The 27,998-nt window shown below is 40.6% G+C and overlaps 1 protein-coding gene across 4 annotated transcripts in view; it reads left to right on the plus strand.

Annotated features, from left to right (window-relative positions):
• Nucleotides 1-21,457, plus strand: part of UBA1 (ubiquitin like modifier activating enzyme 1) — an 81,180-nt gene extending 59,723 nt beyond the window's left edge. For all 4 annotated transcript variants that reach the window (XM_089675251.1, XM_089675253.1, XM_089675250.1 and 1 more), the window contains exons 16-26: nt 3,280-3,476; nt 7,935-7,999; nt 8,188-8,383; nt 9,960-10,034; nt 10,125-10,314; nt 13,395-13,483; nt 14,527-14,619; nt 14,986-15,177; nt 15,422-15,523; nt 20,238-20,338; nt 20,577-21,457. In XM_089675251.1, coding sequence (XP_089531377.1) covers nt 3,280-3,476; nt 7,935-7,999; nt 8,188-8,383; nt 9,960-10,034; nt 10,125-10,314; nt 13,395-13,483; nt 14,527-14,619; nt 14,986-15,177; nt 15,422-15,523; nt 20,238-20,338; nt 20,577-20,712 — 1,436 coding nt within the window. In that variant the 3' untranslated portion in view covers nt 20,713-21,457. The remainder of the gene's footprint in view (nt 1-3,279; nt 3,477-7,934; nt 8,000-8,187; nt 8,384-9,959; nt 10,035-10,124; nt 10,315-13,394; nt 13,484-14,526; nt 14,620-14,985; nt 15,178-15,421; nt 15,524-20,237; nt 20,339-20,576) is intronic.
• Nucleotides 21,458-27,998: the final 6,541 nt, after the last annotated feature.

The raw sequence follows: 27,998 nt of genomic DNA on the forward strand, positions 1-27,998 counted from the left end.
CATGCGATTTGCATTCCATACAACTTGAAAATCGCACCCTATTGTCCACAATTACAGCGGACCAAGTCGGAACCGCACCGATTTCTAAAGTAATGCATGCACTACTTTTGGTGCAATCTGCATAGACATCTGTGTCGGATGTCTTTTCAAATCGCACCTCAAATCAGCATGTCATCTGACTTCACCGTAAGTCGCATGATTTCAAAGTTGGGATCGGTGTGACCAGGGTGTAATGAGCATTGTTAGATTAATGAAATTGGTTGATACAAAGAGGTATGCAGACGCTTATGTGGTATTGCTGAACATCAGGAAGAAATGTATTTTCTTCAATGGTTGATCATGGAACTCCTAAGTCCGGTCTCTAGGAGGAGGGTCACTAGGCACTGTGAGCATCCCTTGCTCTCCATCAGTTTGTCACCAGATTTATAGATTCACTGTGGGTGCTTGCTCCTGAGTTCCATTTTTTTTTTTTTTTTTTTTTCCTTTTGTCCTCTATAGTACACTGTTTTTGGCTACATGCTGAACCTGAGGCTTTCTTTCTAGATAATGGGCACCTGTGGTGGTAAGGCTTTTTAGTTTCCAGGGTTTTGCACTTCTTTTTTTTTTTGTTTGTTTTTTAATATAGTTTTTGTCCTGGGTGCTGACTGTGAACTGCGGTTCCAAGGAGACACCTTGTGCCACCACAAGCTTGCAGCCTTAAAATTTGTGTCTATGGGCACTCTTGTCATGCACTCCCTTTCTTCAGCCCTAGGCTCATTTTTGTTTTTCTCAGTCGTCCATTGACTGATAAAGGTTCTCTTATATTCATGATTGATGAGGCTCCCATGACAGATCCACCTCCCAACCAGTCTCCCCTTCCTGAATGGACATGATGTGGGTCTCAGGTGCTCCTTGAGGGGGTGATCCTGCAGGTGTTTCTTGGAGCACAGGGGAGACATCCAGGGTCTTTCAGACCTTGGATGTTTTGTTAACAAGAACCTGTCACCAAAAAATCACATTGGAGACTTTTTGATCCTTATATCATGAAAAAGAAAACTAAGAATTTTTTTTTTTTTGGTTGTAAAATATTAGTTACATCAAAGCATATAAAATCCCCTGCAGAAAAACTTGAGGCATCCCCACGCATACAAATGTAAACACGCTTCAGAGCACCTTCGAAAACATTGACTGCGATACACGTTACATATTGCCGTGCTTGCTGGAGTGAGAACAATATTTATAACACCAGACTACCTCTGTAACACTAAACTGATCTATAGGGGGCTTTTAGAGTGTCACCTGTAGAAAATATAGAGTACTGAAGTCTGTCGCCATATCTTGGGAGCACGCAAAGTTAAGGTTTGACATGTTGGGTATCTATTTACTCGGTGCAACCTTTAATATATTATCAAAAATTGGGAAATTGCACTTCTGTGCCCTAAAATCAACTTTTTTTTATTTTTTACTGATATTTTGCATTTTCCCAGACCTTTGCAATAATATAGTGTGACATAAAAAAATTGCTATTACTTTTTTATTCTCTAGGGAGTCTGCTTTCAGAAAATATATAATATTTTGGGAGGTTTATACAATCTTCAGCCTAAAGCAGAAGCGATAAGTGTCAAGTCTTTGTCCTTGCTGTCTTTTTCAGCAGCCCTTGTCCACACACTTTGATTTGCACTTTTATCCAGGGGTTTCGACATGTGAGACCTCCTGAGCTCACTGTTGCCACCATGGGACTTAAATTTACTTCTTTCAGTTCTCTAAAAACCTCCCCTTGAGAGCATTTAGGATATTCCCTTACATACTCTTACAGAAAGTGGCCTTCCTGGTTACCCTTTTGTATGGAGCACGTCGGAGCTGGTGGCCCTGTCCTGTAAGCCTCCCAATCTACACAAAGGCAAGGTGGTTCTTCATCCGTCTCTGTCCTTTCTTTTGAAAGTAGTGTTGTCTTTCCATCTGAATGAGGACATGGTCCTTGGCTGCCTCATCCTAGGGAAGTGGCATTGCACTCCTTGGATGTGGTCCGAGTGATTTGAGTGTAATTATCTGCTTCTAGAGATCCAACTCCTCCTTTTTTTTTTTTTTTTTTTTTTTTTTTTTTTTTTGTTTCTCACCAACTGTCCAAGGGAGGGCAGGGCATCCTCTTCTGCCACAATTTCTTGTTGGATTTGGTATACAATTGTTCAGACGTATGCTATTAAGGAGTGGGCTCTTCCCTTTACAGCTCATTCCGCCAGGGCGATTAGTACCTCCTGGATGTTCCGACATAGTAAAACATCTGTGTCTCAGGTTTGCAAGGCAGCACCCTAGTTGTCTCTGCATACTTTTGCTAAATTCTACAAAGTTAATGTGTTGGCATCTTTGGCTTCTAGTTTTGGCTGCAAAGTTTTTCAGGCTGCTATTTGAGGTTCTTGTGGGCCCCTTTGAGTTGTTTTTGGGTGTTGAGATATGTTTGCCTACTTGCTCCTTTGATTTGCACAACCCTTGTTAGGGACGTGCCAAAACAGTGCCACATCAGCCATGAGTATGAAGAGAAGATATGTCCATCAATGAACGACCATTTTTTTGTTACTGTAAAATACCCTTCTCTGAGTAAAATGAATACAGCACCCACCGCTCTGTTGGAGTTTGCTTCTGACACTGCTTTATATGAACTGGTGGCCTATGCAGTGAGAGGGGGTTTTATGCATAAAAGACTGCCCATAGGAGGTGCTGAGCTCTTTCCTGCTTATGCTCCTACTCCTCGTGGGTGGTGCTATGAAACCCTATCAGCAGGGGCGGACTGACAACTCATGGGGCCGACTGACAACTCATGGGGCCCCCGGGCAATAGGGGATCATGGGGCCCCTGTGTCCTTGCCCAAACTCAAAAAAGCCTATGAAAAAGGTACCAGGGGCATCTCATGGGGCCCCCTACTGACCCCTGGCTCTCGGGCAGTGCCCAAGTTTCCAAATGGTCAGTCTGCCCCTGCCTATCAGTCATGAATATGGGAAAAAAAAGCAGTGTCCATCAATAAACTCTCTAAGAAAGGAATTTTTACATGAGTAACAAAAATGTGTTTTTGGTTTTTTGTTTTTTTGTTCTTTTGTTTTTGTTCTAGTCGCATATATTTATAAAGTAAAGCCTTTGCTTTGTAGCAGCTGCCTTTTTTGCTAATTAACCAGACCTGCTATTGTTGGAGCTTAAAACAAGTGCTTACAGTTTTGAAACCATCACTTGGAGATCTGTTTGTTTTATAGGCTGTCACTGCAGCTGGATTTTGACAGAATGCTCACTCTGTCTTTTGGTGTTAATTAGGGATGTATATGGACCGTCGCTGTGTCTATTACCGAAAACCACTTCTGGAATCTGGAACGTTAGGAACAAAAGGGAACGTCCAAGTTGTCATACCTTTCATCACCGAGTCCTACAGCTCAAGCCAGGATCCACCAGAGAAGTCTATACCCATCTGTACCCTGAAGAACTTCCCAAATGCCATTGAACACACATTACAGGTAGGCTGATCTATAATGCACAATGTATGATGAACATAGTTATTAAATGCACAGACCTTTTCTTTAACGTTATTGGAAACCCTCACCTTGTAAAATAACCCATTCAATTGAAAATGTAAATGAAAGGCATTGGGAAGACTCATCAGCTCTTTGAGCCTAATTTGATTAACAGACCAGGAGACTGTCCTGCCAACTTTCACACCTATTACCAGCACCAATGTCCAATTTCAAGTTTGTTTCATTATCGTCTAAAGAAATAAAGTATTTGATGTCGATGCATCATTGATCCCTAATTCTGGTGCCCAAGCATAGCTGCTCTTTCATCTGAAAACAAATACCATCACTTGCTAAAAATGTTAATTTTTCCAAAAAAAAGCTCAAGTTCCTTGTTTACAAATGGTCTGTGAACATTTTTTTTTTTTTTTTTTTTTAACTGCTTGTGACTAAAGTAGTTAAAACCAGTTTTCGGTAGTAACTGTGAGCTTGGTAACGTTTATTCAGCTGTCTAGTAAATGTTATCAGTGCTGCTCGTGTGGTATGGTAAAAGAAATTTAAATGCGACTCTGTGCACACGCGAATGCAAATGTATACTTAGGGTTCCCATGTGTATGTAAACTGTGACTGCAAAATGTGAGGCGTTGAAATAAGAGTGATACTTATAGGGCATTAATTTGTAAAGGTTTTTAAAGAGTCCTCTGTGGACATTTTGGGTACCCTAGTTTTCCGCCATTTATCAGGTGTTTGTAGTTTTAAGCCTGGGTTGACATATATGCAGTGCGGTATATCACATATGATTCACACAGGAACCGCACCGCATTCCTGTGCAAATCACATGCGATTTTGTGTGCGGTGCGATTGGAGCCGTACATTTTTGTATGGCTCTAATCACACCAGGCTCTATTCGCACCGCACCCGCACCAAAAATGTGCAGGACCCTTTTTTGGGTCCGCACTAGAATAGGATCGTATGGGTATTCACACCTATGCGATCTGATTCTGCAGATCGCACCGCGTTTTGCGGACCGCTGTCGGGGTGTTGTTAACTTAACATACACACCTGCAGCTGTTCACATGAACGGAGTGCGATTCTGATGTGTGGAATTCACACAGAAACCGCTGCAAATTCCGCACCACATCGGTGTGAAGCGGCTTAAGGCTGGACATGTTTGGTATCTTTTCACTTGATGCAGCCATATTTTTCTAATTTACAAAAAATTGGGTATTGCATTTTGTGCATTTTTCCTGAGGCAAAAGATTTGATAAATGGTTGCACAAATGTCGTCATGCAACATAAATTTGGAAGCAACAATATTATTTTACAAGGCCTTTGCGCTCAGAAAAAATATAATTCTTTAAGAGTTTTGGGTAATTTTCTATCAAAATACTGTTACTGTTTTTTTTTTTGTTTTTTAATGTGCAGAAATAGAAAAAAAAAAATTGTCCTAGGTACGGTGTGGTTAACGTACCCAGAAAGATTGGCACAAAAATGAGAATCCTGGGGTTCGGCTTTAAAGCAGAAATGAACCGAAAACCATAAAAATGTAGTACTGTATATTGCAGCTTACCAATCAATAGATATTTTGGCTGCATTAGTGTGTTTTTGTTTTTTTTTTTTTTCTGTTATATCTGTTTTCTCTTCATTTTCACCTGATGACCTGGCCAGTAACCTACCACTTGTATTAGAGTGTTTTTTCTCTCTGGATGAAGGAGCACAGGGGCACCCTTTTGGACAGCAACATAGTTAACCACTTCAATACCGGGCAGTTTTACCCCCTTCCTGCCCAGGCCAAATTTCAGCTTTCAGTACTCACTTTGAATGACAGTTGTGCGCTCATGCAACACTGTACCCAAACTGAATTTTTATCATTTTGTTCACACAACCAGAGCTTTCTTTTGGTGGTATTTAATCACCACTGGGGTTTTTATTTTTTGCTAAATTAACAAAAAAAGACAGAACACTTCGGGAAAAAAAGTTTTCCTTTGTTTCTGTTCTAAACGTTTGCAAATAAGTAATTTGTTCTTCATAAATTTAGTCCAAAATGTATTCTGCTACATTTCTTTGGTGAAAATAACCCAAATCAGTATTTATTTGATCTCTAGGAAAGTTTTATAGAGTCCACAAACTATGGGATATATCTAGAAATTGATCAATCCTGAAGTACTGACAGCCAATCTAATTTGTTGAGGCGCAGAAATGTCAGAACAGTACAGATATCCCTCAAAAGACCCCTTTTTTGCAAAGTAGACAGTCCGACGTATTTCATAAGAGGTATGGTGAAGTTGTAATTGTTTTGGAAAATGAAGAAATTTAAAAATTTTCACTTTTTTTACATACTGTCACCAGTGCAGTACAGTGTTGTCATATAACTGGTGTGGCGGTGATTAGGGACACTGGTGACAGTACGGGAAAAAAAAAATTTATTTATATTTTTTTTCTTAAATTTTTTTCATTGTACTACTTTGGGGAAGTGATCAGTTTTTTTGTTTGTTTTTTTTTAACACTATTTGCTTATAGCAAAGCATTTCTTTGCTATAAGCAAGCATTTAACTGAATGAAATCGATTCATTCAGTTTTTTTTGTTGCGATTAGCTGTGCTGGGACATGGCTAATCACATGACACAGATGGGCTGTGATTGGCCCAGCCTGTGCATGTGATCACTGTGACCATTAACAGCTAGACACACTTATATACAATGGATGGCATGAAAGGAAGCCACACATTGTATACAATTATCATGTGGCCTGCTGTGATTGGTTACAGCAGGTCACATGGTACTGGCAATGGAGATCGGTACACAGATCTGATCAGATTATACAAATATAAAATGACTCTTGTGTGATTTTAGCAAATTTTAATGGTAAAAAATATGTATAGGTTTTAATGAATATATGTAATTTCTCTGATTTAGTTTATAGAACTATGTTTGCACCATATAAAAGTCTCCTTGTCCTCTTTCAGGCAGGCCTCTGTGCACTAAAAGCCCTCGTGATTTTTTTTTTTTTTTTTCCCCTGCCAATCTGATGCTGGCTTGTAGTATAAAGTCTTTTAGGCAAATTCTAAACTGCAGGCAGTCTCCAGTTTGTTTCATCTTGTGCCTGTTAGGGCTCATTCATGCGTATGTTAATAATGAACAAAGTCATGCACATATAGCATTTACGGTGTTTTATGAAGCGTTAAAAAAGCTTCAAGAATACTTAAGGGGTGCCCATGTTTTCCTTTTCTACTGTGAAGAACTTAAAGGGGAATTGCTTTAGCGGAAATCACTTTGAAGCGTGGTTAGGTTGTAGTGTAATAGACAATTTTCTGAATTCTCTGCAAGATTATTATATTATGCAGGATTTATATAGCACCAACAGCTTGCACAGTGCCTTTACAACCTCAGTGCAGTTGCATTACAAGTCAATACAAGAATCAGAGGGCCCTGCCCATTAGAGCTTACAATCTAAAAGATGGATTTGTATACTTTTGATCTCTTTGACACTTGGTTTAGTCCAGCTCAACTCTGCTGAAACAAAAAGCTTTGCCACTGGCAATAATGCTCAATGCCCCTGCTTCTACCTCTCACTGCCAGTATTGATGGCTGGCTTGATGGTTTGTCTGCAAGAGGCAAGTGGTGGTTATTACAGGTACTTGTTTAAGCGCAGTCAATTTACGCAGTACTTTACATATATATTGTACATTCACATCAGTCCCTAACCCTCAAGGGGCGGATAATCTAAGGTCCCTAACTTACATTCATATATACAAATACTAGGGCCAATTTAGACAGGAGTAAATTAACCTGCCTGCATGTTTTGGAGTGTGGAAGCAAACCGGAGTACCTTTAGGAAACACATGCAGGCACAGGGAGAACATCAGAACTCCAGGCAGGTAGTGCTGTAGTTGGGATTTGGACCAGTGACCCTATTTCTGCTAGGTATAAGTGCTAACCACTTAGCCACTGGTGTTACCACATGGATGCTCTGTACAAACAGTAAGTGCCTGGACCTCTGTCCTAGTTCTCTTATTTCCCAGTGCATTCTAGGATACACACGTTTCCACTGTCTCTCTCCCAATGCCCAGTTAGCACTTTATAAACTCTTTACAAACAAGTCATAAATGCTGTAGGTGTTAAGGAGCGGTTACCAATGAAATCAATGGAGATGGCTGACAAGTCTCAATGCCTCATGAAAGCTACCTGATGCTTTATTTTTAACATGACATAACACAATGCTACGGCTTCTGTGTAAACAGTCGTTGAAGGGGCGGTTATAAGGCTTTAAAAATGCTGAATAAATGCCGCATAAACACATGGTATTGACATATGCGTGAACAAGCCCTTAGAGACCCATCGCTCATTTGCACTGCTTATTGATAGCCGAACGTTTTTAAACTTCATGTGTTTCTCAGTGGATGAGAGAGAAATACCAATGTTTCATTGAGCTTTTAATTTACCATACATCTTTTTCACTTTTTAGTGGGCTCGGGATGAGTTTGAGGGTCTCTTCAAGCAACCAGGAGACAATGTTAATCAATATTTAACGTAAGTGACAAATTTCATGTTAACGCACCCTGTCTGTAATGGTCTTCCATAAGCTGGCCTCATTTGTAGAGTCAGTTAGACCTTCACAGATCTCTTCAAAGCTCAGCGGTAGGATATAACCATTCTTAAAAATAAATAAATATATATATTATAGTATATAAAAATTTTATTTTTTTTTATTTTCTCAGAGATCCAAAGTTCATGGAAAGGACTTTGAAGCTGCCAGGCTCTCAACCCCTCGAGGTGATCGAAGCTGTTTATAAGAGCCTAGTTACAGACCGGCCTAAGACCTGGACAGACTGCGTGTCCTGGGCTTTTCATCATTGGCACACTCAGTACTCCAATAATATCCGTCAGCTGCTGCACAATTTCCCTCCGGACCAGGTATGTGGCGCCTTTTAAATCAAATCTAGTGAGGTCTGAAAGTCTTGCAATACATGCACAGAGTTCTGAAACTTTGTGTTTACATTGTCCCCACGACATTGATGTCTGTGCTCTCAATTGTAGAAAATATTTAAATTTAAAATATATATTTTCTATCTTAAATTGATCATTTTAAATCTGTGTAAAGAGAAAATATCATGGTTGTGGTTGTTTATGGGGAGGTTGTGATGCACATTACACTGCATGCTCAGAGAAGGTTATCTGAACATCACTTGCTGAGCATGGTATAAGGTGAGCTTTTTTCAGCAAACAAGTTAAGATAATAAAAGGACACAAGTTGTGTGTGTTTGGTTTTTTTAATTCTCATCATTCTCATGACCAGTCCTAAGTTTTTGTATTCAAGACATGAACTATTTTGTGCCCCTCCCCCTTTACTCCTTTGTTACTCTCTAGGCAGATTAGTACATAAGAAATTATGTTAAGATGTATGTTCGTATAATATTCACAGTGTATGTTTGTTTATAATATCTATGTGAGGTGTGTGTATTTTCATTTAAAAAGCAGACACTGTCATATTAAACCTCAAACATGAAATATGGTTGTAAACCTCAGACATGAAATATGAACAAAGCATATCCCTTTTATACTGTGTGCTTGTCTCTATCCAGAGCACTACATGTCATTTCTGTCCACTGCCTCATTCCTCTGCCATCTGCATAATTCACTTTTAATGAGTTTTTGAGACACCGAGAGTAGTGATGAGAGGGGAGGGCACAGCCTGTGATTGACAGCCTCAACTCTGTTATGGTGTTCTGTGTGAAGGGGAGGGTTGTGTCCTTTCCCTCTAAACGGCTCTCAGAGCTCTCCTCACTGATGTAACTTCAGCTCCCCACCTCCTGCTTTTCAGAGCTGAGAGGTCATGTGAATTTTGAATATTCGTAGGTCAGACTGCTGTAGATCAACAGGTTAACTTACATAGGAGGATTTGTTTAATCTCTATGTATCACCTGAGGCCAGTCACTTCACTGAGTGTATGTAAGGGTTTACAACCACTTAAAGACCTCATGTACACTGCTGCTCCTAAACTCGAGTTTAGGAGCTTTTGGCTTTTTTTTTTGTTTTGTTTTTTTTTTTTCTTTTTGCCAAAGCCCCCTGAAGTTAACACATTAAAAACCTGTGTCCATGCACACACAGGCTTTTATCCGCATTTGCAGCAGCTGTGTTTGGGGGCAGTTAAATGTCCCTCTCTTGAGTGCGGAAGAATCGCATTCAAGAGAGGAACGTTTTGGCCCAGAATCACAAAAGGCAAGAAAACACGTGTAAACGCTAGGCGTGTTTAGCCCAATTCATTGGAAAATTCTCTGGCCAATCAAATGAATTAATGTCCAGGCGCTAATCGCAGTACCGTGTTTACACGCATTTTTGCTGCAGCTAGCGGTTTCAGCTGCCAGGAGAGCTTGGTTCTCAAGGTGTTCATGTAGCCTGTCATCCAACAATGAGCCTCAAGTTGATACAAAAGCAACGTGACTGAAACAGTAACTGGTATCTGATTAGTGGTTGTGTTTTGTTTATTTAGCTGACCTCATCTGGTGCTCCTTTCTGGTCTGGCCCCAAAAGATGTCCCCATCCTTTAGTTTTCAGTGGAAACAATGTAAGTTCTCCAATATAATGTCCGACATTTGTGCTAGTTTTTCCTGTTGCGCTATAAAAATCATCTCACATTTTGTTCTGTTATTCCTAGTCCTTGCACTTGGATTACATCATGGCAGCTGCTAACCTCTTTGCAGAGACATACGGTGTCAGTGGATCCATGGACAAAGCTGCTGTACTAGAGGTTCTAAAAACTGTCAAAGTGGCAGAGTTTACACCCAAATCTGGGGTCAAAATCCATGTGTCGGACCAAGAGATGCAAAATGCAAATGCCTCCCTAGGTATAATCCAGTACACACTTCATTATATAGTTATTACACTGTTCATTCTATATAATGGTAAATTGTCGCATGACATGCAGTACTGTTTTAGTTTTAGGCAGGTGTGAATAAATGCTGTAAATGAACAACCCTTTCCAAAATTTTATATATATATATTGACCACTTGCCCTCCAGAAGATTTACCCCCCCCCCCCCCCCCCCCCCACTCTCTTCATGACCAGGCCATTTTTTGCGATACAGCACTGTTACTTTAACTGAAAATTGCACGGTCATGCAACACTGTACACAAATCAAATTTGTCTTTTTTTTTTTTTTTTTTTTCCCCCCACAAAACGCTTTCTTTTGGTGGCATTTGATCACCACTGCATTTATTTTTTGTGCTATAAACAAAAAAGACCGACAGTTTTGAAAGAAAACATTTTTTTTTTTTTACTTTGTGATTTAAAACATATTCAATGAAAACATTTAAAAAAAATAACATTTCTGCATAAACTCAGGCTAATACATATTCTGCTACATATTTTTGATTAAAAAAAGAAAAGAAAAATCAATCCCAAATAAGTGTATATTGATTGGTTTGCGCAAAACTTAGTGTCTACAATATTGTGGCGGGGGACAATCAGACACTGAAACTTTGTGAGAACTGACACTAATCCAGTGATCACTGCTAAAAATATACACGGTCACTGTACTAATGACACTGGCAGGGAAGGGGTTAGACGTCTAGGGTGATCAAACGGTCAACTGTGTGCCTAGCTGAGTGTTTTATGTACTGTGTGTGCTGCTGTTACTAAGGGAAGTGATTGGATCTTATTTCCTGCCTTGTTTACAGCTCTGTTCTGTGTCTCTGCCTGATGATCAGCAGGTGCCGGTGGACATCTGTTGGCTGGCACCGGCTGATCGGTTTCTGCTGTGAGTTATCACAATGGAACCGGGCGGTAGTGCGGGCCTCTGGGTGGAAGGGCTTAATCCTGTTTTATATGTGTGATTTTGCACTGGAGGGTCGCTCTGTAGCAGTATATCAGCTATGGGGGGCGGTCCTAGAGTGGTGAATTGTTTGGGGTTTTTTGGCAGGGTCCCCCATTCAAGAAAGCTATCTTCAGATATACACCCACCCTTCAATATCTATCTATGCAAATGTTTTAGACAGATGTGAAGAAATTCCGTAACATAAGAATGCTTTTAAAAATATACATTTTGATCGTTTTGTTTTTATCAATCTATAAAATGCCAACTGAGCGAACAGAAAAAAAAAATATAAATCAAATCAATATTTGGTGTGACTACCCTTTTTGGCTTCAAACCAGTATCAATTTGACTACTTACCCACCGTGCTTGTGCACAGGGTTTTTTGTTTTTTTAAAGAAACACAGCAGGTAGGTTGTTCCACATTATGGTATGGCATGATGGATAAGTATCTGCTTGTATTCTCAACATTGAGGTCACCATTGATTCTAACCAAATCTCCAGCTTGCAAGGAACCTCCACCATGCTTCACTGTTGCTTCTGTTAATTTACTTTTAATCTTTTTAATTGCTAAAAATAAACTTAACTTTTTTTTTTTTTTTTCTGGAAGGTTTCTTATTTTCATCATTTTTTTCACATCTGCTTAAAATGTTTGCATAGTACTGTTATTCCATTAAAGGGGTTGCAACAAGCCAAATACATTCTATTAATTTAATTTTTATCTCACAGCAAGTGTCTATATAATGGGGGAAAGAAAAGAGGGAGATTAAGACAGAAAATCGTTTATTTGGCTTTCCAGCACAGGATATACTGGACATTGCTGCAAAGTGCTGAGAATGGCAGGCCACCTGTGATCTGATTATTTAGCAGCTCAGTGCTGCTGTGTATCTGACACCCCTTTGTTTATAGCTAGTGGGGTCTCTCTGCAGATTCTTTCTGGTTTCCCTTTTATTGTGTTGGGTTGTATCATCACCGCTAGCAAGATAAGCCTATGATAGGAGAAGAGAGACACAACCTTTAGATTTGAACCCCAGGCAGAGGCAAAGAAATCAATGTAGGTAATGGTAATGCCCCTAGCGTGTGTTTCATGTAGCACTGTAGTTCTCATGTGTATGAAGTAGCTGGTTTCCTGCTTAGGAAGCAATGACGGGGACTTTGCCCAACAGTAGTAGTTACTTGATTTTATTTATTACAGGTACTTATATAGTCCTGTCCGTTTTACACAGTGCTTCTTATGGATATTGCACATTATATTCACATTAGTCCCTGCCCTCAAGGAGCCTGCAATGTAAGATCCCTAAATCACATTCATACATGCATACACACACAAATACTAGGGCCAATTTAGACAGGAGCCAGTTTTGCCCAAAGTTTCACTTTAAACGTTGTAGTGGTATATGTATTCCTGGCACACCCTTCCATGTCAGAGAGCTATGATATACTGTACAGGAAAGAAAACGCCTTGATTAGTTTTAGAACATAGAGAAGCACAATAGGGTTTTTTCTTTTTGCTTTTTTTTGTCTGTGTTCCTGTTGACAATATATCACTTTTTGCCCAATGTGTTCACTGATGCTGGAGGTAGTTAAAAAATCTTCCCAAGTCTAGGTTCACACTTAAGCGTTTTGCAGAAATACACTTTAACATGATTTCCTATGGGACATGTTCACATGTCCGCGGTTTCACCCAGTGCGTTTTTTTGGAAGCATCAGACTTTTTTAAACGTAAAACATTGCTTTTTCTATTCTATAGACTTCAGTGGAGACGCTGCAGAAAAGCATGCAGTGCGTTTTTCTGACATGTTTTTGATGCGTTTAATTGCCTATCAAAAAGGGGAAAAAAAAGTGCAAAAAGCACTGCAGAAACGAGTCAAACACAAACTGCATTGGTGTGAACCTAGCCTAACAGGTTTTTATCCTTATAAATTTTATCCTGTGAGGTTTATCTTGAACTTTTTGTTCCTGGAGTTCCTTTTTTCCATTCTGATTGCTATGGGTTATAGTATTTTGTACATTGTTGGAGTATCTTGCTAAGACTTGATATCTGGGAAAGCTTGTTCCACTGCTACACAGGCTACTGTAGCTCACTAACTGTAAAACTTTTTTCCTCCTGATAGATGACAGCCGTCTAGAGGAGCTGAAAAACAGCCTACCCCTACCAGACTGTCTTTCCGGGTTCAAAATGTTTCCTATTGAATTTGAAAAGGTAAAGCAACTATCTTGTCTTTCAACTCTTTTGCTGCCAGAGCCTTTTTTGCAAACATTTAATAAATAATTTTAGGCTTGAAGATTACATAAAACCCCCAAAACATTATATATTTTCTGAAAGCAGACATCATCGAGAATAAAATATTGGTAGTTCCAATTTTTTATGAAACCTTTTACCGCAAAAGTCTAGGAAAATCAAAATTTAAAAAAAAAAAACACGCTAAAAGTTAATTTTAGAGTTCACAATTGGAATAAATTACCAAGACAAGATTGCACTAAGTAAATAGATACTCAACATGTCAAACTTTAAATTTGTGTGTGCCTGTGAAATGGCAATAAGCTTCAGTAGCCTATGTTTTTTTTTTTTTTTTTTTTTATAGACGTTGCGTTTAAAAGTCCCCTATAGGTCATCAGTTAATGGAGGTCTGGTGCTAGAATAGTTGCTCTCACTTTGGCGTGCATGGCGATTATGTAACATGTATTGCAATCAACGTTTTCATGCATAGGCACCCTTTATGTGTGCGTTTATGTTTGTGCGTATATATGTGTGGGGCTCAAATTTTTTTTTGGGGGGGGTTATGTGCTTTTTTTATTTTATACAATTTTATTTTTTTTTTATAATTTTTTGTTTTTATAAAGTCTCCTATGTGATGATTTTTGGTGATAGATTTTCTTTAATGAGACATCAAGACCTTGCTGCATGTTTCCTCTGCTTCACTGAGTGTAATGCAATGCAGATTCCAGTGTGGCAGGGAAAACTGACATTTGGACCTGGAAGAGACAACAAAAACATTGCCTTCCGGGTCAGCTGCAAGGAGGGGCGCAGTTTGCCGTTTACCGGGGTGTGAGGAAGCAATCGCAGTGCAGCTGCCCGAATGTTTCCACCTTACAGGCAGGAGTCTGCTTGTTCGATTTTTGATAGCCAGCCTCCGGGAATGTGTAAAGCCCCTCGCTGTCAGGTCCATATGATGTACGGATCTGGCAATGAAAGGGTTAATCTTACAAGTGCTGGGTGGTCATGATTGGTCTTGTCTGTTACAGGATGATGACACCAACTTCCACATGGATTTCATTGTAGCTGCTTCTAATCTGCGGGCAGAGAATTACGACATCCCACCTGCAGATCGCCACAAGGTAAGTAATTGGTTGGGTTCCTGATCACCTGATGCTTATGTGCAATAAAATCAAAGCCCTAGAGGTCAGGGTTCCGCCCTTAACTTATTTCAAGGTGTAACTAGATTTTTGAGTGGAATGAACCTTCTGACTTTGTCTCTGAGCGACAGCATGGAATGATGGCTTTCTTGGGGTGAATGTCTTAATTTTTCATTGAGGGTGAAAAGATTATTTTAACATGTATAATGTGGTCTGTAGGTAAAACAGTACTCTAGATTATATGCTGTACAGCCGATGGTATTAAAAGTTTGGGGATAAAACACCTTTATTGGAATTAATGGCTGCTGTGTGACAGATTTTCATTTGTCCCATCTTATGTTTTTGCAGAGCAAATTGATAGCTGGGAAGATCATCCCAGCCATTGCTACAACCACAGCTGCAGTGGTTGGCCTGGTGTGTTTGGAGCTCTACAAGATCATTCAGGGACACAAGTCACTGGAATCCTTCAAGAATGGGTTCATGAACCTGGCTTTGCCTTTCTTTGGCTTCTCTGAACCCATTGCTGCCCCCAAGCACAAGGTAAGGCCTCTGCTAGGTCTGGGAAGTACTGGTGAGATCTGTACCTTTTTTTTATACCTGGGCCTATCTGACAGTTAAGACTGATATTTGTGGTGGGTAGAGAGATCCAGGTCATGGGCAGTAATGGGGCACAAGCCCTGCTTTGCTTCATCCATAAAAAAAAAAACCTCTTTAAAGCACATCTCTGGCCCAGTTTTTTTTTAAGCCCTGATTATGTTGACTGTGACATATCTTCCTTTTCTAGTACTATGAGAATGAGTGGACTCTGTGGGACAGATTTGAGGTGACTGGCATCCAAGACAATGGGGAAGAAATGACACTGAAGCAGTTCTTGGACTATTTCAAGGTGAGTCACTTTCCTAAGTCTTACATCCTTGAAAGACAAGGAACCTAATGTACAAGTTGCTTTTATTTTGCGTATAGTAAGGGCAGGCTTTCTTAACTGTTTGCCTGCAGCCCCATAGCAGATGTACTGATACAGGGTGGCTGTGCTGTGCAAAATCATGTAAATATTTGTGATTTTGCATTTCCGCGCACCGCCCTACTTATGCTGCTATTGGCTCCTGAGGATGTCAATCACCGGGACTTTGTGATGGTCAGCGAAGCTGAGAGGGGAGAGATCTGTGTGTGAATAACACAGGTCTCTCTCCTGTCAGCATGGACGTGCTGCTTTCCATCTCTGCACAGCACAGAGATAGAAAGCAACAGGTCTTCTTAGTAAAACACAACACAGTACACAGTCTAATCACTCCCTAACACACAGTTAACACTTTTGATCACCCCAGATGTTAACACCTTTCTGCCCAGTATCATTAGTACAGTGGCAGTGTATTTTTATTGGCACTGATCACCGTATTAGTGTCATTGGCAGTTCCCACTCAGTGTCAAAATTCCTGCCGCAGTCAAGCTATTAATCACCGATTGCTGCCATTGCTAGTATACAAAAATAAATCATAATTCTAGTATATTTACCGCCATTTGTAGACGCTATAACTTTTACGTAAACCAATGAATATGCACTTATTGGGATTTTTATTTAGCAAAGACGTAGCAGAAGAATACATTTTGGCTTAAATTTATGAAGAAACCTTTTTTTTTTTTATTGGATGTGTTTTATAGCAAAAAGTCACAAAAAGTGTGTGTGTGTGTGTATATGTATATATATATGTATATACAGTGGGGCAAAAAAGTATTTAGTCAGCCACCAATTGTACAAGTTCTCCCACTTACAAAGATGAGAGAGGCCTGTAATTGGCATCATAGGTAGACCTCAACTATGAGAGACAAAATGAGAAAACAAATCCAGACAATCACATTGGCTGATCTGGAAAGAATTTATTTGCAAATTATGGTGGAAAATAAGTATTTGGTCACCTACAAACAAGCAAGATTTCTGGCTCTCACAGACCTGTACCTTCTTCTTTAAGAGGCTCCTCTGTCCTGCACTCATTACCTGTATCAATGGCACCTGTTTGAACTTGTTATCAGTATAGAAGACACCTGTCCACAACCTCAAACAGTCACACTCCAAACTCCACTATGGTGAAGACCAAAGAGCTGTCCAAGGACACCAGAAACAAAATTGTAGACCTGCACCAGGCTGGGAAGACTGAATCTGCAATAGGCGAGTAGCTTGGTGTGAACAAATCAACTGTGGGAGCAATAATTAGAAAATGGAAGACATACAAGACCACTGATAATCTCCCTCGATTTGGGGCTCCGTGCAAGATCTCACCCCGTGGGGTCAAAACGATCACAAGAACGGTGAGCAAAAAACCCAGGACCACACGGGGGGACCTAATGAATGACCTGCAGAGAGCTGGGACCAACGTAACAAAGGCTACCATCAGTAACACACTACGCCGCCAGGGACTCAGATCCTGCAGTGCCAGACGTGTCCCCCTGCTTAAGCCAGTACATGTCCGGGCCCATCTGAAGTTTGCTAGAGAGCATTTGGATGATCCAGAAGAGGATTGGGAGAATGTCATATGGTCAGATGAAACCAAAATAGAACTGTTTGGTAGAAACACAACTCATCGTGTTTGGAGGAGAGAGAATGCTGAGTTGCATCCAAAGAACACCATACCTACTGTGAAGCATGGGGGTGGCAACATCATGCTTTGGGGCTGTTTCTCTGCAAAGGGACCAGGACGACTGATCCATGTACAGGACAGAATGAATGGGGCCATGTATAGTGAGATTTTGAGTGCAAACCTCCTTCCATCAGCAAGGGCATTGAAGATGAAACGTGACTGGGTCTTCCAACATGACAATGATCCCAAACATACCGCCTGGGCAACGAAGGAGTGGCTTCGTAAGAAACATTTCAAGGTCCTGGAGTGGCCTAGCCAGTCTCCAGATCTCAACCCCATAGAAAACCTTTGGAGGGAGTTGAAAGTCCGTGTTGCCCAGCGACAGCCCCAAAACATCACTGCTCTAGAGGAGATCTGCATGGAGGAATGGGCCAACATACCAGCAACAGTGTGTGCCAACTTTGTGAAGACTTCCAGGAAACGTCTGACCTCTGTCATTGCCAACAAAGGATAAATAACAAAGTATTGAGATGAACTTTTCATATTCACCAAATACTTATTTTCCACCTTAATTTGCAAATAAATTCTTTCCAAATCAGCCAATGTGATTGCCTGGATTTGTTTTCTCATTTTGCCTCTCATAGTTGAGGTCTCCCTATGATGCCAATTACAGGCCTCTCTCATCTTTGTAAGTGGGAGAACTTGTACAATTGGTGGCTGACTACATACTTTTTTGCCCCACTGTATATGTGTATGTATATATATATATATATATATATATATATATATATATATATATATATATATATATATATATGTGTGTGTGTATATATATATATAATATGTATGTGTGTGTGTGTATATATATGTGTACACACACACACACTTTTTTTCTTTCAATATATGGTAGTTTTTTGTTTTTATAGTGGAAAAAAATGCAGAGGTTATCAAGTGGCAATGAAAGAAAACTCTGTTGGGGGAGGACATAAATTTAATTTATGTACCGTGTTGCATGACTGCGCAGTTGTCAGTTAAAGTATCAGGATCAAATAGCCTTTTTTATACAATGCGAAGCATTAGACCCTTGGGTTTCACAGTGAGTATAACAAGCATGCTTTATTGCATGTACAGACTGATTTTACTGTTGTGGGTTTAGTAAGACTTTTAGGATAATAAAACATTTGATCGGTCACTGCCCACACAGCTTGCAGTCTGGAAGCCAATTATCTTGCCACAGTGTGTGTTTGTGCCCATTTCTTCCAACTAACCAGTAGAAAACATACCAATTCTGTATGAGGTTTGTGCTTGGAAATGGGTGTTGTGGGTACGGATATTTAAACTCATTGTGTGCTTTCCTTCCTTCTTTCGTTCTCTCTTTGTTTTTTGTTTTCCGTTGTATTTTTTACTCCTTTGATTTTTCTGTTCAATTTTTTCGGTCTCCTTATTTTGTCAGAGGACTATCTGAAACTGCCCAGGTTTACTGACCAATGGAATATGTTCTACCCTACTGGGGTTGTGTTCTCTTGTTTATAACATCATTGGTTGATGCATTCTTATGTGCCTATATACTCGATTAATCTGTTTGCCACAACTCACCATGTAGGTGGGCTATGTTTCCTATTTTTCTGTTTACACTTTCTACAGTTTTTCAATAAAAATATTGAAATACAAACTCATTATGTGAGAAGGCAGTAGTGTGTAGTAACTCAGCAGAACTTAAGTGTGGAAGACCCCAACTCTCTCCTTAATAATCTAAACTAAATCTCAGATCACATGTTAGAAGGTGGAGGCCAGGGTAACTGATACAAGTGAAAATACTCAGCAGTTTGCTGTCCTTGTTTTCTACCAGCTAGAACGGACTGTAGCCTGTTCGGCTTGTAGGTTGGACTAGACAGCTTCTCTCCTGTGTGCTCCCTTTCTTCTTTCCTCTTGTGATGCCTGTCCTCTACATTCCCCTCTGTTACATATTCCCCATTGTCTGACTATTTATATTGAGACTTTGTTTATTGAGCCACCCCATATCCGTATTTTTTTTATACGTTGCTCTTGCTCATTGAAGAGCAACCTGATGCTGAATAATATCATTGATCAGTGGTGGCCAGTAAGGCCTTCTCTGCTGGTCAAAACCGTGCCTAAAGAATCACTGACTTACGGTTTAATATATTTGTTCCATGAATGTTCTCTTCATTTCATAGCTTTTCTTTTGGTTTCACTGCTTTCAGTAGTGGTAGAGCTTTTACCCAATCATATTTCAGTCAAGATGGCCACCATGTGTTGCCAGGGTTAAAGAAATCTGCCTTGAGGCCTTCAGAATCCACTGTGCAGGTGCCTGTAGCTGACAGTAAATGGCAATGAAACTGTAGCTTTAACCAGTCATATTTTGAGTTTGTGACATCGGGCCTTATAGCCGATGTTTGTGACATCGGACCTAAATGTGACAGATCAGAGGTAACCTGATGTAAATGGAAACAGCAGTCAGCTGCGTATACCTCCTTCTGTAGCCTCCTGGGATATGTGAAGGTTTTATATAAATAAAAGATAATTATTGTATGCACCCCTGTTAGTGGTAAATGGTTTGTCTCATCCCTGTAAACTAATACATCTGCGCGAGAGCTAATTTTTTTGAAAAACAGACTTGCTTACTAGATCAAAGAAAATTAAAAGACTGACAGCTTTAAAAAGAGAACCAATGCAGCCATCACATCTAAGAATTGGTTAGCTGCAATATAATTTTTACTTTTGGATTTAGTGCCGCTTTAAGTAGTTTTGCTGCTGCATAGGTAATCCAGGACCTGCTTTTTCCCCCACCATTTTTTCCATTCTGAGTGTTTTAGGTTACAGCCAAAATATGCATGGGATTTTTCCAACCAATTCTGCTCCAGACAAATGAAAGCACTTCTCACTCTCTAGGCCTGATCGATTTTAGAGATGTTGGAAGTGACAGTCTACGATTGGTCTTTGTAGGCTGTATCCAATGCTGGCATCTTTTGTTTTGAAGTAACAATCATGTGTGTGTTCTGTCTGCAGGATGAACACAAGCTTGAAATTACAATGTTGTCCCAGGGGGTCTCAATGCTGTACTCATTCTTCATGCAAGCTGCTAAGCTGAAAGAGCGTCTCAAGCTACCGTACGTATCACACTTTTTCATAAATTCTGTAGCTATAAAGATTAGCCTCATTTATCATGAGACTACTGCCTAGGGCAGTAAGTTTAGAAGACAACCTCCAAAAGTATTTTGTAATTTGGTGCTTTTTTTCTTTTCATTCTGTAGTTATTTGGTGTACTTGATATATTGGATATATATGTTCTAGTAGGGCCTTCTTACTCCCCTCCTTGCCTATTTAACACACTTGTTCTGTTTGCAGGATGACTGAAATTGTAACTAGAGTGTCAAAGAAGAAGATTGGGAAACATGTTAAAGCTCTGGTGTTCGAACTGTGCTGTAACGATGATCTTGGAGAAGATGTGGAGGTCCCTTACGTGCGTTACACCATTCGCTGAACATAGAATACTGGTTTTGATGCATATGTCAGGGGATTTGAGGCGGCATGGAAAAAGGGCACTCTACCCAAGTACCCTTCTAGGAGTGCCCATTTCAGGCTCGGTCTGCTTCCCCTTGATGTATCCAGATTCATTGGCCCAAGAAGTGCCAGCCTGCAACACATTCTGTTCCATGTCTTTGTCTCGTTAACTTGTTTCATTCTTGTTTTGTTAGCTGTGTAGTGCACACATTTGCTTAGTGTTTCTAAACACAAGACTTTTAGATTTGGATGGAGTGGAGAAGGGTTAGAACCTCTGTCGGGGTTTTTTTTTTTCTGTCACCTCTGGGAAGTTTAACCCCCTCTAATTGTTCTGGGGACCATTGTCATAGTGACATATTGTGATGGGAAATCTAAAATGGATGTGTCTTCACATTGGAGGGATTTCTCACTTCACGTGTCTCCAAGGGAAAGCACCTAAAATTGAATGCAAACAGAAAAAAAGCTCTCGTACTCTATCCAAAACTACCAAACAAAGTTTTGAATTTAGATATACTTTAACCCTTCATACCTGCTGGCAGAAGGGTTAATGACTGACTGGAGCTTATCCACGCAGAGTTCTGGTTGTACAGCTGCATGGGGGAAGCATCCTTGTCTTGCCCACTCCACCACCCAGAGCGTGCCAGTGATCTGAGGGCCTTATCTTATAGAAATGTTTCTTTATACTGTGAGTTCTGAAAAGAAATTAAAAAAGGTATAAAACTCAAGCTGTTGCTTCTGAAGTCTTTTGTAAGTGTCTGGTCCATCTTACTGAAAAGGTGCATTTATAGAACTGCAAATTAATAGTGTGTATGTAAACCAAGGGCGGCAGAAGCTTTTGCCATAATGTGTTTTGTCATGATTGCCTCCAAAGTTTGCTCTCTTTCAGCAAAGACAGCGCTCCACTGTCCCTGGCTATCTTTACTGGGGCTTCTGTTAGCCATGGGCTGCAAACTGCCCAAGACAGTCAGATTTGTAGAATGCCCTGAAACATCTCTTATCCCAAAGAATAGTTGTGCCAGTACCTCCATCAAACAGGTTCAAAGGATTGTACTCAAACCTGTATACGGTACCAACGACCAGTAGGAGTATTGATCCTGTTCTGAGCTTAAAATCTTGTTTAAAATTTTTATTTATTTTTTTAACATGGAGTCCGCAAGGTCAGTAATTTCCTCTCTACATGTTCCCATTTATGCACCTTATCGTTTTCAGCCCTTCGCAGTGGCAAGCAATCTTCAAGTTTGTTGCAATGCCCTGTCCTCTGCTCACAGAGTATTCACTAAGGTCCTAGCACCTCTTCTCACCCCTCTCAGAACTTGGAGCATCTAGGTCAAAGGCTATCTAGACTTTTTCTTGAAGGACATTCACAGAACAGTTTAGATGCTCCAGACTTTTGATTGGATGATCAGTTTCTAAGAATGCTCTTCAGCTTTCTTCAAGCAATGTAATACATGGGTCTGGTCCTTGACACCTGCCATGCGAACGTTTTTCTTTCCAGAAAATAATTTTTTTATTTTTTTTTGGATTTCATTGAGATTAAAGCGACATCCCACATTAAGATTCTTTTGAGAATTTTAGGTCTCACGGTAGCCTCTTTCAAGACACTACAATTTTTCCCAGTTTCATTCAAGAGCTCTCCAGAACACATTCTGTCAACCTGAAACAGACATGAACCTTCTCTCGACCTACTTATGCTCCTGTCTAGCCAAGCAAGGGACTCCCTGTTTTGGTAGATTGTAAACACAGCCCTAACAATATGGAGGTCTTTTTCTTTCCTATCATGGAAAAGTGATCACTAACACTAGTTTTTCACGCTGGGGGAGGAGTGTTCCAATCTCTTGTGGTTCAGGGAACATGGTCACGGGTGGAAACCAAGCTCCCTATCAATGGCCTGGAGCTCAGAGCAGTTTGGTTGGTTCTACTGGGCCCCCTTTCTGCAGGAACATCCATTTGGTGCGGTCTGACTATTGCCAGACTGCACAGAATGTCTGTGTCCTACATAAGCCATCAAGGGGGCACCAGGAGTCATGCAGCCTTAGAGAAGACAAGCTAGATTATCTCTTGGACAAACTCTGTTCAGTGATCTCTGCCAAGGAATTGAAAGCTGAATACCTCAGTCGCAACCACTGCCTGGATCAAGGGGAATTGGCCCTTCACCTAGACATCTTCAATCTGATGTAAAAATTATGGGACTTTGGATGTAGATACCCTAGCCTCCAGATTCAGCAAATGTCCCTTGTTTTTAGCCAGGACCAAGAATCCTGTAGCCCTGCCTTGGATGCCTTGATAATTCCCTGGTCTCCTTTTCGGGCTAACTGAAGCCTTCTCTACAGTGCAAATTCTGCTTCTCCTGCTCCAAGAGATAAAGCAAGGGAGGAAAACTGATTTTAATTGCACCAAACAGAAAAACCTGGTCCACAGACATAATCAGATTTCTAGCAGAAGATTCTTGGCCTCCTCCCAACAAGCAAGATCTGCTATCTCTAGGCCCTCTATTCCATCCTGCTGGATAGTCTCTTGCTTTAACAGCATGGCTGTTGAAGCTCAAGTCTTAAAATATAGAGGGGGCTAAGTGTCTGTTCTTGCCTTACTGTAAACAAGAAAAGCAAGTTCCAGGAAGATCTATTGTACCTGAAAATTCTACTTTGCCTAGTGTGAACACAGGTACTTCAGTCCCAAAGATTCATCTGTGTGACAGTCTGGCTTTCCTACAATTGGGTCTTGAACAGAACCTGGCCTTGAGTACCCTTTTAAAGCTGTAGTAAAGTTTGCTTTCCCACTTATACCTACATTGTTTAGGAGATAATTACATTTGTAGTGGCCAGTGACATCACCGGTGCACTGTGCTCCTAATGGACAGCACTCTTGAGTGTGCCATCCATTGAGAGCAATGTGCCGTGATTGTGACTTACATGTGCAGAAGTTACTTAATCGTCATTCAAGTGGCTGGAACATAGGAACCCGGCAGGAAAACTGGGTGAAGATGGAAGCCCTCTCAGCGGTGACAGTGCTGCTAAAGGGATCCGCTTTACAAGCAAGTCTGTCATAATGTGCTAGTCTGAGGTGCACAATATGTTGTAAACCTCCAAGGGAACCGCTTTAAAGGAGAGGTCTCAGTCCATTCTTTTTTGAAGACCTACTTTCACTCCCCCCATGTAAAACTTTCCTTCAAGGTGTATCTTGCGTTAAATCTCCATTGAAGCACCCTGTGCTTGCTAGGTATCTCAACTTGGTTCTCTCTGCCCTGCACCTTTTAACTCATCAGGGATATTCCCTAAGAAGATCTGTCCTACAAAGTTGTCTTTTTGGTTCCCATCACATTACTCTGAATTGGCGGCCATCTCCTGTAAGGAGCTCTTCCTCATACTTCATATTGATAAGATTATTAGTGCCTGGTCAATGAGGATATGGTCCTACCATCCTTATGCCTTGCTTCAAAACCTCTTAAGGAAATCTCTCTACATTGCATGGACCTAGAGCCATTGAAGTTTACTTTAAAGCTACAGCTTCTGTGAGACAGATTCCCCTTTTTGTCCTGTTCACAGATCCTCATAAGAGACACTGTTTTCCAAGTGTACCATCACAAGGTGGATTAGAGCGCTCAAGGACAAATCTCCTGTGCTTGTACCTGCCCATTCCACGAGAATAATAGGAGTCTCGTGGATATTTTGGCACTAGGCCTCTGTACTCTAGCTGTGTAAGGCCCCTACCTGGTCCTCTATTCATACTTTCTCAAGGTTCTACCCAGTGGATGTCTAATCTTCTGCAGATGCAGCTTTTGATCGCAAGGTTCTTGCAGCTGCGCTTTAATGTTGAGTCTTTTTGACGCTTGTTGGCCAGGAAACCCTCCCTTAAATTCCTTGGTTATTCTGCTCTGCTTTCTACAAAAGTGAGGATTCATGGAGTGGGTTAGGGGTATAGGGTGGCACCCAGGGGGCGTGTTCTTGCAGGCTCTGCCAATGTCCAGATACTTGAAGGTATAAGCCTATAACCCAGGCTCTATGAATACCTTCCTGTGTTCTGTACTGTACTCCACAAGATAGAATTTACAGTTAAGTCAAAATTCATTTTGCTAATCATACTTTAAGGGGCACAGGATGTATTCAGGTAAATAATTATGCTGTTGCCTTTCTGGAGATTGAACACGGGTAAAGAAAATTGTTAGTGGTTTTTTTTTTTTTTTAATAAAGACTTTTTTTTTCCTACCAAGATGCTTCAGTTGCTGCAGATCCACTGGGGGTCATGTTTTTAAGCTTCTGCTTCAGCTGATCGGCATAGCCTTGAAGGCTGAACCCGAACCCCAGAAGCAGAGTAGGCTTTTAGTGTGTGCTCTAAACACTGGCGTTTGTGCTGGAGGCCCTACTAGACACCCTTGTGTAATGTGTTAGAGCAGTGGTTCTCAACCTGTGGGTCGCGACCCCTTTGGGGGTCAAACGACCCTTTCACAGGGGTCGTCTAAGACCATCGGAAAACACATATTTCTGATGTGTAAAGAGCAGCTGCTGTGTAGAAAGCAGCTGCTGTGTTGAAAGCAGCTACTCTGTTAAAAGCAGCTGTTGTGTTGAAAGCAGCAGTATTGGAGGTAAAACGACACTTCATGAATTATAATTACTGGGTAAACAATTTTATGGTTGGGGGTCACCACAACATGAGGAACTGTATTAAAGGGTCACGGCATTAGGAAGCTTGAGAACCACTGTGTTAGAGGATCTCAGAAACAGCTAAAGTATTAGCAGGCTCCTTGACTTGTAAAGCATTTTTCAACTAAGAGGTTAACTCTTGGCTATTGGTGGCTGCAACACTTTCAGTTGCATGCTAGTGGTGGAAGGAAGCCCCCATGCTATTTTGAAACAATTACAAATAGCTTATTACTGGTCTGTGCAGCCACATGTGCACACCATTTTTTCTGGAGACTGCAAACACATCTAGCCATGGACAGAATTTAACACTTCCTGCTCTGCAGATGCGTGTGAATACCCCTTTTGGGAATCCCTCAAATCCGTGTTGCAGATCATAAACTGGCAGTGGACCACTGCCAGCTTAAAATCTATCAACCTTTCTGGGGGTTGCAGCATTCTTTTTAAAAGACACTGTCCCCTGCCTGAGTTGCAGCACTCCTCAGACTCCTGTATAACCCCTTCAGGGGTGACTCCCTCCTTTTTATCCAGGAAAGAATTCTGGGATATTATGGCTAAATTTGTGGGGAAATTTTAAGCCATGTTTGGTGCCGGGGCAGAAGGTGTGCATCCTGGCCCTATTCTCTAGTGTATCTTTGAATTCCCTGGAGCTGCAGATGCTCCTGCATGATTGAGGATAAGGAATGTACTCTGTTTTGATGACTTGGTACATGAGTCGTCAGTCTACCTCCATCACCTCAAAACTTAAGAATACTATTTGTCTTAAATCAACAAGGCATATATATCTAGCTCTAAAAGTTTCTGCGTTGGCCAAACCAAAGGTTACCAGCCTGTAAAACCTTTACTGCCCACACACTATTATGACCTGTCTTTTGTAGCAAGTGACCTAATCCAGAGAGAGTCTACTCCCAAACATTTTTCTCAGTAAAATCCTATTGATCATTGAAAAGTGGGTCTTTCCCATAATGGATCTGGCCATTTCCAGTGGCTAAGTGGCTTGAAGCTTCTTCTGAGGCCTTATGCTCTCACAGGCCCTGCCCTTCAACTGGGCATTGCTACAATGTCCCTGAGATTGTGGCAGCTTGGTCCAAGTATGTCTTGGGATTGCAGATCTGTTTTCCAGCAACTGGAGCTTATGGCCCTTCACTGTGCTTTTATGGGTTGGCAGATATTGTACACCTAATATCCAGAAAAAAAATCTCCTTTTGGTACACAAGTGGAGAAGTTTATAGCTCAGTTGTGCTCAAAAGGTTTCATACCTTTGGAGAATTGGTAATAAAATTTACTGTTTTTAAAGGAAGCACGAGTGAGCAGTCAAAACACATTTCTTTTCTTATGGAATTCATATTCAAGTAAAGTTCATAACACAATGGCACAATCACAACAAAACATGGCAACAAGTAACCAAATGAAACTACCCCTGTTCAAAAGTCTGCATACCCTTAATTCTTAATACTGTGTGTTACCCCCTTTAGCATCAAAGACATCGTGCCGTCTTTTTTTTTTTTTTTTTTTTTTTTTTTTTTAGTTGTCTGAGGCCCCAAATTCTTACAGGTGGTATAGCTGCCCTTTAGTCTTGGCAAAATGCCTCCAGGTCATGCATAGTCTTTGGTCTGTACAACTGCTGTAGCCGTCATTTGGCTATAGCGCGGTTGGCAAGTGGTTAAGGTTGTGACCATAAAACACTTTTTTTGCTCATGTCACTCCAGATTAGTGTGCCAGAAGCTGTGAGGTGTGTCAAGGTGTTGTCGGGCATATTGTAACCAGGCTTTTTTTTGTGACTTTGGCGCAGTAAAGTCTTCTTTCTGGCAACTCAACCATGCAGCTCATGTTTGAGCAAGTATTGTGCTCCTTTAAAACAACCACACTGTCTTTTTTTCACAGCAGCTTGTATTTCTCCAGTGGTTGCCAAATCTTTTAGCAGTTGTGGCTGCAATCTTTCTTGGTCTACCTGACTTTACCTTGGTATCAAGAGATCCCTGTATATTCTACTTCTTAAATAGTAATTGAACAGTATTGACTAGCATATTCAAGGCTTTTGATATCTTTTTATATCCTTTTCCATCTTTATAAAGGTCCATTATCTTGTTACACAGGTCTTTTGACAGTTCTTTTCTGCTCCCCCATGGTTCTGTACCTAGCCTGTTCAGTGCAGAGCTAACAAACTTATTGAGTATGCATACACATACGCTAATTACCATTTAAAAAGCCACAGATGTGGGAAATTAGCTTTCAATTGCCAATTTAACCTGTGTGTGTCACCTTGGGTGTCTGTACCAAAGCCAGACATTCCAGGGTATGTAAACTTTTGATCATTTGGGTGATTTCTGTTATAATTTAAAAAGGAGCCAAACAACTGTGATGATTCCATATGATCACTATACTTAAGACAGTTGTTTTTTTTGGCATGATTGATTTCATATCTGCAGGGTATGTAAACCTTTAAGCTCAATTTGTATATTTTTTCATAAGTGAAAGTAATGAACACGTGAAACCCTTGGAGTCTATTCATGCCAGGCAGGTCAGTTGCAGTGCATGAATGCTACTCATGATGAACGGCACTGAAGCTCACCAACACACAATGTAAATGGGCCCCTGACAATACCCTTATTTGCGTTTTTTTCCAAAAGGT

This window comes from Staurois parvus, unplaced genomic scaffold (genome assembly GCF_062004578.1).
Source record: "Staurois parvus isolate SC_StPar_1 unplaced genomic scaffold, SC_StPar_1.0 ptg000154l, whole genome shotgun sequence".
In the NCBI taxonomy this organism is placed as follows: domain Eukaryota; kingdom Metazoa; phylum Chordata; class Amphibia; order Anura; family Ranidae; genus Staurois; species Staurois parvus.